The sequence below is a fragment of the Piliocolobus tephrosceles genome, chromosome 1, assembly GCF_002776525.5.
Source record: "Piliocolobus tephrosceles isolate RC106 chromosome 1, ASM277652v3, whole genome shotgun sequence".
NCBI classification, from domain to species: domain Eukaryota; kingdom Metazoa; phylum Chordata; class Mammalia; order Primates; family Cercopithecidae; genus Piliocolobus; species Piliocolobus tephrosceles.
In genome coordinates this window covers 122,679,510-122,699,547 of record NC_045434.1, presented here as the reverse complement: position 1 = coordinate 122,699,547, position 20,038 = coordinate 122,679,510, and the positions used below count along the sequence as shown (strand labels likewise).

General features: G+C 37.9%; 1 protein-coding gene across 2 annotated transcripts in view; it reads right to left on the bottom strand.

Annotated features, from left to right (window-relative positions):
* The window catches only part of PLPPR5 (phospholipid phosphatase related 5), a 116,869-nt gene that overhangs the window by 55,984 nt on the left and 40,847 nt on the right, over positions 1–20,038 (bottom strand). For both annotated transcript variants that reach the window (XM_023231059.2, XM_023231060.3), the window contains exons 2-3: positions 12,234–12,366; positions 8,839–9,089 (exon numbers count right to left, since the gene is read on the bottom strand). In XM_023231059.2, coding sequence (XP_023086827.1) covers positions 8,839–9,089; positions 12,234–12,366 — 384 coding nt within the window. The remainder of the gene's footprint in view (positions 1–8,838; positions 9,090–12,233; positions 12,367–20,038) is intronic.

Below are 20,038 nucleotides of genomic sequence, written 5' to 3'. Positions count from 1 at the left end.
GGAAGCACAGTACTTTGTAGATCACTTTGGGTTTTGGGAAAAATACATCCCACACCAGTAAGTATTGCTCTGCTCCATATACTAAGTGCTATTATCTGAATGTGTGTATCTCCCTCACAAACTTATATGTTGAGATCCTAACTTGCAAACTGATGGTATTAAGAGGTGGGGTGCTTAGGTTTTGAAGGCAGAGTCCAGAAAGCTAGCTCATACTTTCCACCATGTGAGGGCACAATGAGTAGAGACCATGTACAAACCAGAAAGCAGGCCCTTGCCCGACACTAAATGACCAGAGCCTTGATCTTCTGCTGTCTAGTCTCCAAAGCTGTGAGAAATGAATTTCTTTTGTTTATATGTTGTACCCAGTTTATGATATTTTGTTAGAGCTATCTGAATGGACTAAGATACTGGGTGGCATACAAAGGTGCCAACTTTGAATAGAACCTGAAGCAAGAAAGGGCTCTGCAGCAGCAGGTACAGGCTGTGGGGAAAGCAGTTCTGGTACTTGGGCCATGTGATCCAGCAGATGTTCTAGGGATTGATGTGTCAGTGGTGGGAAAACATATAGTCTGGAGCTTATGGCAGGTTCCAGTGGGGGAATCGCAATGTATGCCCCAGGGGTCCGGGAGTAAGGCCATGTCACCTGCAACAGATAATTCTGTTGTTTGAAAAACACACTAGAGCATGTTGCTGGGCCTGACATCAAATGACCATGGATTCAGAGTTGCTCATTATAAGTCGTTGTTGTTGTTCTGTTCCACCTTGTCAAAGTGATATTACCTACCATGGAGTTCTACCCAGCTATAAGCACTGCCAGTGTTGGTTTTGTTGCTATTCAGTCAATTGTTGCAAATGGAAAAGAAGTTAAAAATACTTAGAAGTTGTCACTTTAAGAAGCAAACTTATTTAACACCTTAAATGATTTGCAGAGCAGAACATATAAAAATTATAAATACGCATTCACTTAAAATTAAAGAACAACTAAAATCCAATAATCAGGACTATTTATATGACTTTTAGTGCTTGAGCTACCTGGTCATCTGGAAAATAAGACATGAGACAGGAATTTCTGGAGCACACACGTTTTCAACTATCTTCCTAATTCATATTAGTAAAATCAACTAACAAGTTTCCTTCACCTACTGTGCATGAGGCACTGTACTCTGAGGATAACTCAAAATTAGGCTGCCTTCTCTTCAATGGGGGTACATTCCAGGAGGTAGTATGATGTAAAAGACCAAATATCAACTCTGGAGCCACAGTGGCCTGGGTCACATTTCTGGTTGTAAAACATACTAGCTGAATAACCCTGGACAAGTTAACTAGCTTCTCGAAGTCTCAATTTTGTTACCTGTAAGACAAAGACAGTCGTACTTTCATTTCAGCCACTCTAAACAATTAGCCATATAAAGAGGTAAGGTAAAGTAATTAGCACAATAGTTGGCCGATAGTCACTTTTCAATAAATGGTAACTGGGACCATTTATTGAAATAGTAGGCCGATAGTCACTTTTCAATAAATGGTAATGGGTTTGAAGTAAAACAGCAGAACAATTGGCCCATGAACTTGGCCACATTTAGCCATAGTGTAAGTAAGCTGGTGATGGTTTAGAAACTCTGAGGTGTACACTACAGTACTGGTTCTAGGTCTAGATCTGACTTGCTTATTCCTGTGCTTTAGGAGAAAGTGCTTAGAGATTCCCTAGCAGCTCAAATCTGTACTCACCCTGCCATGGCTCAGGCTTGGCAGCTCACAGAGTCCTAGCTTACTCCATCCCTCAGAAACTATGACTTTCATTTCATTTTATCTGGTCCTGGTCGCATCAGTATAAGGGCTCCCAGTCTTAAGGAAACCAGCTAAATCCAAATCCAAATCCAAATCCTGACATTCTGTCTAGGGATTTTGATTTTACGCCCGAGATTCTGTGCTGATCTTCTTAAAAGCTTTCCTTTGCCTTTAGTTTCTTTCCATTTTAATTCCCTCTTTACTCTCTACCAGACCATTTTTAAGCTCCTGAAGGAGTTTATATCAGTATGTAGAGACTTTATGCATTCTAGGTATTCAATATGTATTTATGGAATTGAATCAAATACAACCATTCTGAAGCACTGCTTCTGTTATGTCATTTCTCAGTTCCACATTGCTTATTAATTCAAGTCATAAAGCCTCAGATTGGTTTACCAAGTCTTCCTGATTTATTCACTCTTGCTAATCCTTAAATCCCGCAGTTCCAAATATACGCCCCTGTGCTGTTGTTCCCCCTTACCTGTTTCTGATTGTTTCAGTGTTTCTTGTTTTTTGCCTTTACTCCTGCTATTGCCTTTCTCTGGGACACTTCTTCTCCCCCTATCCAAATAATGTCCATCTTCAAGACTCACCCAAAGTACCACTCACCTCTGAAGCACTTCCCATGATGCTTGCCAGCAGGACCTCATCCCTCCTGGACATTGGGTGGAACTCGTCATTACCAGATACTCTAACAATCATATTCCATAGAGAAGTTTATTATACCCACTCCTCAGGGCAGACTAATCCAGCATTACAGTAAGCACAGTACCTAGGGCTCATGACACTTTGAAGCACCCGTGAAAATATCGTAACTTTTTTTAGAAGCAGAAGGTAAATGTGAATTTTTAGGTTAAAGAAAATGTTTACTGTATAGCATTTATAGATTATTTTTATAGAAATACACTTGTAAAATATTTTAATTTTATATATTGTGGAAGGGGCCCATGAAGGCAAAAGTACCTAGGGTCCATGGAAGTCATAATACAGCGCTATCTTATATTGTCCTATAATAGAAAGTCCTCTTTTCTTAATTAGAATGTTCAAGATGCTATCAGCAGTACCCAAGCTGACGTTTGCTAACATCTAAGAAACCCCAGACACATAAATATAATTCTGTGGCATATTTTTCAATATTTCAAAGAGCCTAATCAAATAGTATATTACCCATAATAAGCCCACTTGCATTAACTAAAATGTCAATGTTCTTTGCTTTTGGCTGGGAGTATACTAAGTCATTTGGCAACACTGGTGATCTCGTGCTGGTTAGTGGTTGTTGAAGACATGGGAATTTCTGTGATGCGACTGAAGAACCAGAAAACCATTATAAAGCCACACGTCACTCACAGAATACCCAAATATAAGTGTCTTTTACAGAAGCCAAGTAAAATTAAGGTAAGGATGCAGAGTATCCCTGGGTCTTTAGTCATTTACTTAACTGTTTATCATCATCTAAGCCATTTTAATAGTTTGTGTGTAATTGCAAAACAGCATTATTATATTTTATGATTATGAGCAATTATGTAATACCTGGGCCTAAGATAGAATGGGAAAGTATGTTAAAGATTTAAAAACTGTTTTAAAGATTTTAAAACATGCAGTTCATGGAGGAGTGTGGGGAAAGGGAGACAGGGTTAATACTGAAAGGGGTCCATGGCAATGAAAATAGTGGAACCCAGTGGATACTTCACGAATGTCTTTTGTACTGTTCCCAACTACATCAATAACACTTAGCTGAAGGCTAATATGTGAAACATCAATCAACTAATAATAGTGGTCATGGCACCAGTAGTCATAGCAATAGTATAGCAGTCACATTATGAGTGCATGCTCAGTAAATATTTTTGATGCATTACATAGTAAACGCTTCATCAAATTTGCTTGTTTGAAATTTAGAGCATAGGGACCTTACACATTTCAGCATTACATTATTCCTAAGCAGGGAGCTTTAGAGGAATGGCTTTCTGATTGCAGCCAGATCTCTTTTGCCAGTGAAAAGAAGCACATGATGGCAGCCCAGAGCTTTTCATTTGGCTCACCCTATTGTTTCTCCTCCAAACACAATCGCGGACCAGTCTCATGAAATCACCTGCTACAAGTAAACTGATATGCACTCCCTGAATTCTTATACCTCTGAGCGAGGGCTTGCTCATGCTCTTGTACAGAATTAGGTAATAAGTCTCAAAAGAAGAGGGGGGCAAATAGACACTAGTGGGTTGTGTTTATTTAACCCTTGTCTCAGCAGCCTGTGAGCAGTGGTTGTTGTGCATGGGACTTTGTGAGCTTATTATAAAAGATGACTGTGTGGGAAGTGAGAGTGGGATAATGCCAACAACTGGCCACCAATGGGGAGGGGGAGAGAGGGAATGATATTTTAGAGTTTCCACCAGTATTCTGGGAAAAGACTAGGATAAATTGTTTAATGCCACAAATTCTTCCCATCCCGGTATATCCACCTTATTACAATATGACTTTGCTGCACCTCCCATCTCTAGGTGGAATCTATTTCTCTACTCCCAACAATCTGGGCTGGCCCTGTGATTTATCTGGACAATAAAATACAGTGACAGAGATGTGTAACAAGCTTAGGAACCTAAGTCTCAAGGTACCCTGCAGCTTGGGACATTACCCTATTGGAAGGCAGCTCTGAGATGCCATCAGGGAAGATGACCCTTGTGAGAAAGACCTCTTGAGAAGGAGGGAGGCCCAGCTATTTGTGCTGTCTTGGCTGAGCCCAAACCCCAGATCTCTGAATTAGCTGAATGTGTCCCATGAGAGAAGCAAGGATTGACTAGCAGGAAAACCGCAAGTCAACCCTACATATCCTGACAATAACAGATTGTTGTTGTTTTAAGGTCTAGGGTGGTTTATAATGCAGCAACACATAGCAGAAACAGAGGCCAATACATATAACTGACCCTTTTTTCTTGACATTTTCAAAAATCTAAGGTCAGAATTAGAAGAACAAGGAGGTCATTTCGTGTCTGCCTATTTCAAAAATTTATGAGGTTAACTGGAAATTCACCAAACATAATTTTTCATTCTCAACCTTGATGTTCATTTTCTTTTAATTGAAAAAAAAAAGCTGTAACCATTTATATGAAAAGAAATACCACAAAGGTAAATTTAAACATTCTAATGTCGCTGAACACTGAATTGTAAATTTGATGACTGAAGATTAAATAACTCTCACAATTTTTTTTTTTTTTTTTCCTGGAGAACAGTACTTACAAAAATACGAATAGAACTTATCATTATTATTATTATTATTCCTGAAAGTTCTCAGTAAAGCAAAATAAATCTCCATGATCAACTTAGCCCCAAAACTTTAATTAAAGTCAGATGTTAAGGGAGAGTTCAAATTCCTTAGTTTTATTTCCTAATCCACATAAAGAGGCATCAGAAACATATTTCTCAGTTATTATTTATGTACTCCATAACAGGGCTCATTGATTTTTATTTATGCATTTATGTATGTTTATAACACCAACACCAAATTAAATAAATATACCTTTAACTAAATACAGCCATAAGGCCATTTCCACAGAGGACACTGAATATATGGCTGTTTTCTACTGTTTACTACCCATCAACATTCTGGCAAGCATTTCATGAGACTGTATTAGTTTGAAACACCCCAACATTCCTACTATCAAGTTTTCCCAAGGTGCCTCTAGTGAAAGTGGGAAAACATATATTTGTATGTAAGTTCAAATATCATAGCAAAACCTGCCTATAAGGCTGACATGTGCAGCAGGAGTTATATTCAGAGTTGCCATAGCAGCCACCCACACTTACACACACACAAAGGGGTGGTAGGGTAAGACAGAGAAACAGCAGAGAACAGAATCTATTGTTAAAAAGACAGAAGTACCCATCAATGTAATTACAAGCAGGAATCCTAGTTTGTAGTCTGAACCAGTGTTTAACAGTAGAAGATTTCCCAGTGCTGGAGTGTCTATTAAGGGATTTTGCTCTAAATGATCTACCATCTGCACCCTTGGCCTTACAGTTTACTGGATGCTGGTATTATGCAGGAAAGAATTCAGCTGCAGATACACACACTAGAGCTAAAATAATCTAATGTTTCCTTCTCTGGAACATTCAGAAACATTGTCACCAGAAAAATTGGTGGTTCTATGGATCTGAGAAAGTTACTTTACTTTTTGAGTCTCTTCATTTATAAAATAGGTAAAATAATATCACATACTTTAAGAAACTGTTACGAGAATTCAATAAAGTATCACAAATAATCAATTATTAAATAAATAATAATTATGATAAATAACTTTAAAAATACAAAGGAATTAGTAAAGTATTAACTAAGTTAGTAAAAGTGAAGCAATTGGTGCCTGACACATGGTAAATGTTCAACAAATGTCTGCTATAATAATTATTATCATTAATATTTCCCAATTTTTATTACAGAACAGTATGATTTATAATTCAGAAGTTTATAAAACAAATGCATGCTGGCGGCAAGTAGATTGTAGCAAGACAAGAAGTTAAGATTTTTCTAGTGTATAAACAATAATACTTTCTCCTGTAGCAATGCCTTTGAAACACTATTTTGCCAGAGTAAAAAGGCCAAGTATATTATTATAGCAGCACAATCAACACCACTGGCAAACATTGGTTACACAGCAAAATCTAATATGTACTGTGTTTTAAATTTTTATTTGTTTATTTATTTAGAGACAGAGTCTTCCTTTGTTACCCAGGCTGAAATGTAGTTGAGTGATCATAGCTCACTGGAACTTCAAGCTCCTGGACTCAAGAGAGTCTCCCGTCTTGGCCTCTCATGTAGCTGGGACTACAGGCATGCAGCACCACACCTGGCTGAGGTTTTGCTTTTTTTTTTTTCCTCTCTCTCTTTTTTGATAAAGATGGGGTCTCCTAGGTTGCCTAGGCTGATCTCAAACTCCAAAGTGATCTTTCTGCCTTTTGGTCTCCCACAGTGCTAGTATTACAGGTATAAACCACCACGTCCCATTTGAATCTAATATCTAATAGTATTAAAATATTTGTATAAGAATATTTGGGGTCAGAGAGTATTCTCGAATTTGTCTCCCATCATTGACTTGGCCATGTATTTATCACAGATATATTTGCAATTCACACCCAGATACAAACATAAACATCAAATTTAGATGTGATGGCAATGAGTGAAAAGTATTTTGTGAGTTCTGATTCACTCAAGTTTCAATCCCTGTTTTAAGGCTGAGTGCTTCATATTTTAGTAGAGGTGAAACATATAGTTAAGCAATTTCTTTAATAGGAAAGAATATGCATGGGTTACCATACTTCATATCAGGCCCAGAGGTACCTTAGAATGTGCAAGAAAAAGCAATGCTAATGGGCTAAAGTAAACAGGGGAAATTAGAATAACAGACTTCGGGGGCACAGTGGGATGGCAAGGAGAGAGTTGTAACAGACAAACTTTAGAAAAGTTAAGAAGCAGTGGAAGAGAAAATAAATAGGATAGGATTAAGGAAAGAATCCTTGACTCCATAAAAAGTTTCTGGATGGGAGTTTTAAAACGTCCAGGCAGTGAGGGATAGAATTAACTTGGCTTAAAAACTTTAAAAATGTTAAAATGTATAATCTATGGTTCTAAAGTTATCCTGTCATTCTAAATGTTGTGCATAACGTTACATTTCTCTTCCTAAATTGTCCTTCTATTTAGTAATCTTTATTTGAATCTCAAGTAGAGATGTCACAAGGTATTCCATATATTCTCTCTGCCTTTAGAAATAACAAGATTGTATGGAAAACATTTCCATTATCAAATAGCTCTCTGAGGGAAGAAAAATAATTCCAAGTTTTTCCGAATCATTAGAAATAATCAAATTTGTTTTCAAATTGGTCCTGAGACTTTACAGATCTCTAGTTAATGAGCTTAAATTGGAAGGAAGTAGATTTAGCACCACTGGGAAGGAGAACCCCAGAAGACATTTAAATTCTCTGATCTGGCCGGGTGCAGCAGCTAACGCCTGTAATCCCAGTACTTTGGGAGACCAACGTGGGTGGCTCACTTGAGATCTAAAGTTTGAGACCATCCTGGCTAACACAGTGAAACCCCGTCTCTACTAAAAATACAAAAATTAGCCAGGCGAGGTGGCAGGCGCCTGTAGTCTCAGCTACTCGGGAGGCTGACGCAGGAGAATGGCGTGAACCCGGGAGGCGGAGCTTGCAGTGGGCTGCGATGGCACCACTGCACTCCAGCTTGGGCAACAGAGCAAGACTCTGGCAAAAAAAAAAAAAAAAAATCTGACCTTATAAGGGTTTGTGGAAAAGCCTATAGGGAACACCTTTGGAGTCCACCTCCTGAGCTGCAAGGCACATCCTTGTGAGGAGGGAGAGGTTGATGGTACCATTGCTGGGGACAAGAGCTGCCTGCCAAGGCTGCCCTTCTTTCTCCTTCTGTACATGGGTAATGCACTCACTCACTTCTAACTAAAGGTCCTAGGATAGCTGCACAGGGGCCTGGCTTTTGCCACAAAGATGATGGCCAATGCTTAAGATTAAAGGAAAAAATAGAATTTCTAAGGACTCTTTGGTTAGATCTATGAGAAAACATTAAATGCTAATTGAGATATGATGATGACAGAGTTGCCAGTAACAATAGTGCTTTCTAGAAAAAAAAAAAGGACCCCTTTCACCCCTAGCAGGGACTATGAGAGCATGGATAGGCAGCTAAGAGGCCTAGGTAGTTCTCTTAATCATGCTATTACAAGTTCATGGGGAATGCTACAGAACAAATTTGTTTCCACTAAGTCCTATTTAATATAAAGACAAACATATTCTCAAATAGAAATGCTAATGGCTACATTTTTTAATACAACCAACTATCCACACATAATCTCATGAGAGACAACTGTCTTAATTTTGTTCAGAATACCAACAGTTATTATTAAAAATAGATTAAATGGCCTACAGAAAGATATGAATGTGCTTTAAGTGACTTTCATTATGGCAGGGAAAAAGAATTTCTATACTGGAAAAATTAATAGTAATACAGACTAAGACAACAAATTTATAATCCTTACTTACGGTCAGATACATAGCTGCATAGACACTGAGAGCTGCTTCTTTGGATGGAAAGGTTTTTCGTGCTCTCATGATGAGATCTGGGTTGCCAGTACAGGCCTCTTCCCCACTGATGAACTGTGTATACTGTTGACATCCAAGTGCTGTATAATTGGGCTTACACAGGGCAAGGAAATGTGGGGCCAGATTTCCTGTGACTACTTGTCCAGCATTTACAAAGATATCTGTAGCAAACAGTCCAAATGTATAAATTCCTGGGGAAGAAAACAAATAATTTTAACTTCTTGCTTTGTGTGTGTGTGTGTGCGTGTGCATGTGTGTGTGAATTTCAGTTTATAATAAACCAAAATGGAAATATCTTAAAAACTATAAATGTTCCATACGTATACATAGTTACCTTCATTTCATTCCTCTCCAGTTCTTTCCTTGGCTTTCTGGAGTGGTGAAAGTGGTAATTGTGCTACTACTACCTGGTTTTTGTGCATGACAGGTTTATAAGACATAAGATAAAATAAGAACATGTATTCTCAGACTCCGGGTAATGCAATTGTTTCACGGACTCGTGTGTTCCTTGAGAAGGTGTAGTCTATCATGCTCTACTAACGTCAGCAATTTTATTTTTTCCCCTATTTTTGAATTTTTTTTTTATCGCACTAACATAAAGCAAAGCAGTTGTCTCTCTTTGATTACGCTCTTAATCCCATTCAGACTGATGTTAACACTGCTGGAGGTGCTAATTAGCAGTAAATCCAGCGCCATCGGTTTTCATTTAAATATGGGAAATCTTAAGTAAAGCAGAATGCTTTCAGAGCAATCTCTACATTGCCTTCAGAAACACATTTTGTTAAAGTCATAGAACAGCTAGCAATTTATTTCTACCTTATCTTTTATGGATTGACTTTCAACTGATCCAATGTGGGCTACTTAGTAAACAAGGCAATCAAAATGATAGGTTATTAATTATTTTTACAGTTTTAAAATTTATTTACTTTGGTTACCTGAAGGTATAGAACTAAGTGTGTAGATATTTTTTCCTCCTTTGCTAAGGAACTTCCCAATTTACTTGAATACCAAAAACATTTTCTAAATTCAAAGTCATTGGTCATTATTGTTAAAACTTATTTTTCTATTATACAGGCAAAACAATTTTTGGCATTAATTTAAATTAAACTTACAGCTACAGTCTTTAAGGATGTGGTACCAATGAAAAGAAATTCATCCTTTTATAATTTTGGGAATAAAATCCAACAGGACCTTTTAAAACTATCCCAAATTAATACTTCTAAAAGTATTGATTTATGAAAAGTATTGATTTATGAAAATCAATATTCCAGTATTAGATGGATAGCTGTTCTTTTAAATTTTTAAAATATTATATAAGATTACAAAAGGTTTACATACAAAAACTCCCACACAGCAAAACTCTATGTATATACAAATGGAAATGAAACAAAGATATTAGTTCTCTCTTCACCTAAAAATTCTAAAAGAAAACAATAAGAAGCCCTTTTTTAACATCTCACCAGCCTTCTATGAATCATACAAAGTAAAGGTTATCAAAATCAGAAATTTGAGAGAGGCAGAGAAATTAAAGAGAACGGAGCTCATTAAAACTTCTCCTTCCAAAATCTCATGGCCAAGCATGGGAACCTAAATACAAGTCTTCTTCATTCTTACGCATTTGAAATCTAGGCTGTTTGGTGCAATGGGTTTTCCTGTTGGTAACAGAAATATTTGATAAGAATGTGGAAATGTCTCTTGACACTCTAAAGTTCCCAATGTGTTTTCAAATTAAAATGTCAGTGCACCAGGCCCAAGGCTAATACTGTAGTTGACTACAAAGATAATTATTAAAGTGAGATCCTTTGAGTGTATCTACTCTACTGACCTAAAGAATAAAGTCACTACACAGAATGATGTCCTATTATACAGTGATGCTTCGCTTACATGCTTCCACTTTATTATAGCTAGAAACATCCAAATCATAAGGGAACAAGAAACAAATGAGGCTTTTGTATTTTATAAAATCATATAATAAGAAGCATGCAGAGACTTAAAAGCATACTGTAAGCCAAATATTCTTTAGAAATATGTGTGCAAATGCAGAAAAATATTTTACTTAAATAGGTACAATGTAATTTGCTTAACAGTATTTAGGAAAGCATCGATTTCTTTAAATACTTTTAACTATGAGCATATTGTTGTATATTGCGTTTTTTTTAAATTAAATGACTTATACAAAAAGAAATTAGTCAAGAACACAGTATTGATACATGTGAAAAAAATAACTTTTAGGGTTTCATATAAAAGTTGTCCCTTCAACAGGATAAATGAGGGCTTTGGAGATACAAAACTTGATGTCAGTAAAAATAACAGTCTCGGATATGAAGGCCTTTCGTCTTCAGAGAGATCCAAAAGCCTATGACATTTGGTTAGTCTTTAATGGGTTTATAGATAGATTAGGTGATCTATGCATAATATCTTCAAAGTCTTCATCTTGATCCCTTCAATATGAGAACTATGTTGAAGAGTTCCCTTCAATACGAGAACTCTGTTGAAGAGTTACATTATCTTTAGTGCATCTCTTAATACTAATAAAAAATTATCTTAAATGGCATTTAGTAGATACAGATATACTTATTTTTATCTGACAAATCCAGGAAACAATCATTTATATTACATTGTATTGTGTCAGTTAAAAAAAATGTGTCTAGGCTAAGTTCTCACTGAATTAAAATGATTTTCAATAATTCATACATGCATATATTTATTATTGCTAGTATTTCAGATTAAAAGTTAAATTATTAGTGAATCTTGTCCTCTACTAAAATCCTCAATATGTCTTTGTGTATATAAAAATCAACCTAGAAGGAGCGCATGGAGTGCTACATTTCTTCTTTTTGCCAAGTTATTTTTCTATCCTTCGTGATGTTCAACAACCCACCTGGATTATCACGACCCTCCCACTAAGTACGGTCCAAAGATTTTCATAAACACAGTAATCATGTAACTTTTGGTTCTTAAAGAATATTAAACATCCAAAGGTGGTGTTCTTTTTGCCTTAAAGGAATGTGGAAATGACACCCTAAAGTGGGATCTTGCTATATTACAGAGAAAGTAGTATGTAATGTTCACTTGAAAATTTTTTTATTTCAGTAGATTTTAGGGGAACAGGTGGTGTTTGGTTACATAAGTTCTTTAGTGGTGATGGCTGGGATTTTGATACAACCATCACCCAAGCAGTGTGTAATGTTTACTTTTAAAAGCAAATTAAAACATTTCAAAGAAAAAAAAAAAACCCCGTATTTGCAAACAGTAAAAATGTGAGTCATTTTAAGGGTTAGCTTATACACAGACACTGTTTCAGAAATATTACAAATAATTTAATGAACACATACCAAGAAATCGGACAGTTCGGCGCACCAGTGGGTTTATATAGCAACAGTCTCCAGTTAAAATAGTTTTTTCCTGGTTTTCAAAATCCCTTGTGGCTAGTTGTAGGCAAAAGACAGCAGTTTCTCCAACTATTATCTTGAAAGAAAATAAAAGATTAAGGAATATTAGAATTCAACCAGTATAAATGTAAAATATTTTTATTTTAAAAAGGTAAAATGGAGCTCTTCTGAATGGTAATAATTTCAATGTAAAACGGAGCCATAATTGATTTCCTAGATCCTTTGATTACAGCCTTGTCCCTATGTATGTAAACCACATTTTTCTCATATTGAAAAATTATGAACAAAAATAGACAACATTTTTTGTTTTCTAAAAGTCTTAATTAAAAAAATAAAACATACAAAAGATATGTAAGGAAGTACTCATTTATTTTTGGTGTGTAATTAAGCTCCATGTTTTATTTTTTAAAGTTACTGTCTTATTTAAATTTGACTCTGCTACACAATTCACAAGAGATTCTCCATGCAAATATTTTTTAAAGCATCGGATATACACATACTAATTTAAAATCATGTTAATACTTTTATAAATGAGAAAACATAAATCTGCACACGTTTGACCTTGAGAGCCTCCTGTTCTGACACATTACTAGGACTTGTCATAATTAATATACTACTTGTACTTTAGTATAAATGTTATTTTGATCTTCATTAAAACCATATGAAACTACGAATAGCATCCTACCCTTTTTACAAGTAGAGAAACACCAAGACTTAGAACACAAGTGCTGGCAATGGTAACAAAGTTCTGTTACAGATGCTTTGCTCTACTCTGCTGACTTATTAAAGGACCTGGCTATCTGACATTGGTTTTTGTACCACTGGTTGTGATTTTTATACATTTTAATACATGGTCCTTAAAATTACCTAGTAAGGTATTTCAGCAAGTATTATTATTCCATTTTACAAAAGAGGAAATGGAGATTTAGGGAGGTTAAATAATGTGTTCCTTTTAAGGCCAGTCAGAAGCCAAGCAGAAATTTCTGACTCTATTTAATACTATGAACAACAGCACGAGAAATAAGATTAAGAGAAAAAGAAGCTGGAGCTAACAGTGTGTCTACTAATTTATCATTGTGAAGTTTGCTTTTACCATGTCTTGTCAAGCTTAATTAACATGTTATACAGGGAGTCCCTGACATTCCCTGGGGAAATGCTTTTGGGGTCTCTATGAAAAGTAGTATCTATGATTACAAGATATTCAAAATAGAAAGAGTGAGGTAGAGAAGGTTACAGGAGATTAGGTGTTTGACCTACTTTTACCCCAGTGTGAACAGAAGATTATGAGACATCTCTTCATTTTCATCCTTCTTTCTACCCCCTTTTCCTCTTTTCTTACTATACTTCTTTTTCCCAGTAGCCCAGGGTTCAATGTTAAATCAGAAGACGTTGAGTGGAACTAAATTAAAAGAGACTAGTATTGCCTATTTGGTGAGACTGGATTGAGTTGGAAGAGACAAGAACCTCCAACTTCCTCCTGAATTTTAACTCTGGCATTGGTGAAGTAGAGCGGATGTGTGATGAAACAGTTCATCCAGCCAAAGGATGCACAAGAATTATTTTTCGTATCTGGAGAATCTGACAAGTAGATGAACTGTGTGTTTGACACCTTATCTCTCTTTCTGAATAATTTTTTTCTCATGTCCTACCTCCTCTTCATTGCACCTTGAAAGAAATTACCATGATGATGTTTTCTGGGTTTTCAGATTTGACTTCTTCTGGGTCTGTTTTACCACAGAATGTTCCAAACTCTAACAATGCATCATCCACTCCACTTCATGAGCTGACCGGCTGTGCACATGATGGCTGTCCTCTCAGCCTCCTATTCTCTACTGCAGCTTCCACTGGGTCTCCATCCCCAGGCAGGCCCCACTCCATGGTACACTGAACCCCAACTCAGGCTAATATGCTAAACTCCCTAGAATGTAGTAGATACCCAATCATTCTTATTTAATGCGTAAAGGCATCACATTTTCAAGAAACTCTCAGCTACAGTAGATCAGAATGTCCTAGTCTGCTATTAACCTTTTGCCTGACTTCTAATAACCAACTTTTGGCTTGTTCCTATGATGAAGGATCTATCCTGTACCCAGTTCCTAAAACCGGAGCCTGTATATGAAGTCCTTGACTTGATAATTCTTTTTAGTTACCAGGGTCTTAACAGACCAAGAACTGCCTTGTTGGGGCCACCTTTCCCGGGGCTCTCTTCCCAGTAGCTTTTTAATGCTGACCTCTTGCTTGCCTGCATCTCAGCACATTTCACATCGCTGAATTTCCGATTTGTGTCCTGGGCATTTCTGTCAGAACAGTTTCTCAGTCACTGTCAGTTGGCTGCTACTATAAGAAACACACTTGAACTATGTTAACCGAAATAGTAAGTTTATTCTAGAGTTAGTTTCCTCAGAATTGAAGGGCAGGGAGCTTGGGGATTAGGCCCACGAATGGAAAGTCCTCAGGAGTCCAGGCAACAACTGTCGCCATTTCATTCTCCCTCTTTCCCTGGAGTCACACTGTCTCTCATCTCATTTTCTCTTTGTATGCCTTTCTGCCAGCCAGTGTTCCTGATTCTGAGCATACATGATTTCCCCAATTGTTTCCAAGAAGCTTATCTTGAATTTGTCAGCTCAGTTCAAGGAAACAGTTCAACTGACAAGATTTTCCAAACCTCAATTCCAAATTCCCAGGAGGTTTGGGTTGAGATAAGGCATTTCCTCCACTCCAATGAGCCAAGGTTAAGAAGGTATGTCATGTACATGAAAATGTCACTGTGGGTAGAGAAGGTAGTTCTCAAACACAGAGTTGCTGTGCTCAGGTGCTGATGTCAAACGCCTGTCCATCACATCTTGCTGGACTCCCTCCAGCCAATTCTCAGTCTAGACTAGCTCTTTCCAGCATGTTCTCTGGATACTGTATTCTGTCCACCTACTTGGACTTCATCTCCAAGGACCTATTTGGACTTCTGCTTTCCTCCAAGGGTATGTCTAATTCACATGCCCTAGTTCTCTTTCCCCCAGAGCTCACTGTGATATCCACGGAACCTCTCATCAAAACCATATTCTAAATAAAAATTATTATTATTATTATTATTTTAGATGAAGTCTCACTCTGTCACCCAGGCTGGAGCGCAGTGGTGCAATCTTGGCTCACTGCAACCTCTTCCTTCCAGGTTCAAGCAATTCTCCTGTCTCAGCCTCAGGTGGGACTATAGGCACATGCCACCACACCAGGTTAATTTTTGTATTTTTAGTAGAGATTGGGTTTCACCATGTTGGCCAGGCTAGTCTCGAATTCCTGACCTCAGGTGACCCACCCGCATCAGCCTCCCGATGTGCTGGGATTATAGGTGTGAGCCACTGCGCCCAGCCTGCTCTCAGATAAATTCAAATAATGAAAATAAAATAATTCTAATTATGATGAATGTATTTATGTAAATGCCTTCTGAGTTAAGGGCGTGGTGCTAGACACTAACGTTTGAAGAAAGGTTTATAATCTAATGGGGTAGACACAAGCAAATTGATTAATAATGGTACAAAGTTGCACAGGCTGAGCTTTATTTGACTGGTTTAGACAATACATGCTAGGAGAACACTTAGGAAGAAGTGTCACTGCATCACTGAGGGAATCTGTGGTGGCAATGAAACATGTCACTCAAATCTCCCACTGCAGAGATGTTTACAGACAGGTGGCCTCGGCTGCTGCTCCTCTGGATCCAGTACTGTATCCATGCTGAGGCCACACTTCTCCAGGCTCCTCCTAGCTAATGACTAAGCATGGTGGGGGTACTAAGGCGAGCCTAATCTTCTGAAACATAGGATACCTCCAACTGGCAATTTTGGTTTAAAGATTCTCCATGAGCCTGACCAAATCCTTCTTAGAGTCATGCTTCCTATACAATCCCACTACCCCAATTAGACTACCTAACCTAGTCTGAAGTGTTTTCCACCCAGTCTTCCTTCTTTCTCCCTCTCGCGCACGGAGGGGGGCAGACCTCCATCACAGTCTGAAGGCTCTCCTTGCTGTCTCTGGCTTATCCCTCAACTTCTGTTTTTCAGATTTTTTTTCTAACAACTCTTGTACTTCTAAATGTCACTTGATAATTGCTTCTAGGAGAATATAAACATACACAGCATCAAAGATAGACAGGGTGTGATCCTTACTACACTTAGAGCTTGTTATTAGATAAATGTAGAGAATTCAAAAACAACTCCAACTAGAAAGTATTTGGAGAGGAGGAGGTAACATTTCTCCTATTAGCTCTCAGCTTTACCTCAACAGAGGCTAAAGCAGATTGAGTTTGCCTTGAAGGCAGAGGCACAGCAGGTAGCATTTGGTAAATGTTAACCACTGTCATAACTGTTGAAAAATTTATTGGCAACAAGAGTATCATTAACAATAGCAATGTCACTATTAAGGCCAACAGCATTAGTATACAGTCTAATATATATGTAATTGTATGCAGTTTATATTTCTATTAATAAGTGATATTCATATCTATTCTTTCTTCTTAAGCTTAGCACACTACTAGGCACGAAGTAGGGAATTTTCATTTTCTACTGTCCTATATATCCGCCCTTATGACTAATTTAATACCAGGTCATATTGACTCTAATGCATACATTTCTCTTTTTCCTCTTGAATTTGAATCAGAGTCTCTGGTCAGTGAGTTACAGACCTAAGTTCTATATTATCTGGTATTTTATTTTGGCTCTCTTTTCCTGATAGAAGCTCTCCCTAGTGGACTTCATTCCTCCTAAGACTTTACCAACCTCTGCTCCACTAAGGAATCCCAGATCTTCATATTTCCCCTAAACCCCAGATGCAGGTCTCCATCCACCTATTAAACAGCAACATCTCAACATGCTTATATCTACCTATTGGAAGGCCACACAGCCTTTACACCCAAAATAAAATCCATGTGTTCCTCCTAATCGTCCATGTCACCATCTCAATTAATCCATTCAATTTCTACTTGGACTCAAGCTTAAACTCTCATACATTTACGTATCATGCTGATACCTCCAGTTCCCTCATTTGTCTCTTTTCATCAATTGCTCTTATTTATATTATTTTTAATTGACACAAAATTATATACATTTATGGTGTGCAACATAATGTTGTGAAATATGTATACATCATGTAATGGTTAAATCAAGCTTATTTAACATACGCATTACCTCACATTATTAGTATTTTTGTGGTGAAAACACTTAGAATCTACTCTGTTAACAATTTTTAAGTTTACAGCACATTCTTATTAACTACAGTCACTATGTTGTACAAGAGATCTTATTTCTTCTAACTGAATCTCCATCAATTGCTAAATCCTGTTGATTATATATCTTAACTCTATTTCAAATAAGACCACTTTTATCACTACCTCCATTTTAAAATCCAGTCCCTCTTGACTTTTTTCCTGCACTAAAGGATACTCAGAACTTGCATTTGTGCTTCCATTTTCTCTGCTCTTCAAACTGTTACTGTCAGATTGGTCTATTGAAAGCAAATTTTGTATAATCCAAATTTTCCTTTCTTTTTCTGGAAACAGGGTCTCCCTCTGTCACCCAGGCTGGAGTGCAGTGGTGCAATTATGGCTCACTGCAACCTTGAATTTCTGGACTCAAGCCATCCTCCCACCTCAGCCTCCTGGGTAGCTAAGACTAACTCTTAGAGGTGTGTGCCACTATGCCCAATTAATTTCTTTTATTTTTTATTTTTAGTTTTTTTAGAGATGGGGTCTTGCTATGTTGCTGGTCTTGAACTCCTGGCCTGAAGTGACCCTCCCAAAGCACTGGGATTATAGGCATGAGCCACCACACCCAGCCCCACATTTTCTATTTACAATTTTCAGTGTGTCCTCATAGCTTGTGGATTAACTAAAATCTCATAAGAGATCATTTATTGCTGAGCCTAAACCTATCTTTTACAGTTTCCGCAATTCCTACATAGTCTTCAGACACTCTGTGTTCTAGTCACAGCTAAGCATTTTCATTCTCCAACATATCCAGTATTTCCATACATCCAGGTTTTTATGCTTGGTCCATGGCTTAGTATATCTTGGTAGGCAGTGCATGGTTCTGTGCTTGAGACATGATTTAAATATTGCCTATTCTATTGCAACTTTATTTTATTCCTGGTGCAGTTCATCCTTCCCTTCTCTGTGTTCCAATGGCACGTTGCACATTTATTATGATAATTTCCGTATGCTTTTATAAGTATCAGTAACATCTGTGTCTTCCACTCAGTTGAGAGCTTTTCTGAGGTAAGGATTGCATAACATTTATCTTTAAACTTCTACTATTATAGCACAGTGACTGACAATAAATGTGAATACTGTATGAATGAATAAAATGCAGTTCAATCTTCCCATCTCATAGATAAGGGAAACTACAGAGAGAGAGAGAGAGAGAGAGAGAGAGAGATTGAACATGCCTGAGTCACATGGTAACCGGCACAGCCAGAGTCTGAATCCAAGTTCAGAGTTTTAGTTTGACCATAGCCTCTGGCTGGGAACTTGTGAGCCTCTCCTCCAGCTTTGCCAAGTTAAGATTGGTCAGTCTCTGCTGCCCACTTACAGGTCACACACTGGAGTCCTACCACATTCCTAGCATCTTTACAGTTTCAAAAGGTAGGAGATGGGGCATAAAGCACCTCAGAAGGACTTCTGGACTCCTCTGGTGTCCAGGTATAAGAGAGTTGAGCATAGAAAAAAATATTTTCCTGATCCTATTAACGTACAAGCCAGTCTTCCAACAAACACCAAAAACATTTACATCGTCCTTTCTAACCCCGTTGTAATTTTTTGAGACATTCTTTTCACTGAAATGTCTTCATGTCTTCTTTGCATATCCTTGGCTCTTAGGTGCCACTGAGGATCTGGTGTTTTGGTCGTTTTCTCACCTTTATTAAGAAGGGATTCTTAATTCTGGAATCACGGGCTACCATTTTCACTAGATTCCCAAAGCAGCCCTGGGGCAAAGAGCAATGGTTTGCTTTCCCCACTGGCAGTGGGAAATAACAGGTTTCAAGGTCACAGAAGCCAGAGATAGAGATGCTAAAAGCTTTGTCATGTCATAGTTTTCTTTGATAAAACTTCCTTTCTTCTGTGAACTAACCGATGAAAGCTGTTTCTAGACAGAGTTGAGAGGATGGACGGTATTAACTGAGATTGACTGAGAAGCAGCATGGTCCCTCCTCCCTCCCACAGGCACCAACTGTCTATAGAGCAGGAGAAAGAAGCAGAACCTTGGGGAGGACACCTGTGGTCCCAGTGGGAAAGATCAACTGGCCTCCCATGGATCAGCCTTTCATGGAGGTGATCCTCCCCCACCTCAGCAAAAACTCTCCATTGCCTGGGACATGAAAGAAAAAGGAGCAGAAAAAGGACTCTGCTGGTAGAGAGAGGGCAGGCGGGCACAGTAAGTGCAGAGCTGTCAACCCTCACCCTGTTTCTGTTACATCTGCCTTCCAACTCCCCTCATCTGGGCCCACTAAACTCAACCATCCCTACTCCTCCTCTGCCAAGAGAAGCAAAGCACCTGCCTGTTCCCAGTTGTACAAGAAGCCCTCAAACAACTTCCAGGGAAGATGAGTAACTGTTTGTAGTCCTTATCAATCTGACATGGAATGTGATGAGATGCCCACCAAGGGCTCAGAAACTAACACTGAAGAGCTTTCACTGCTTTATTTATTTATTTTGGAAGCAGGCTCTTGTTCTGTTGCCCAGGCTGGAGTGCCATGGTGCAATCACG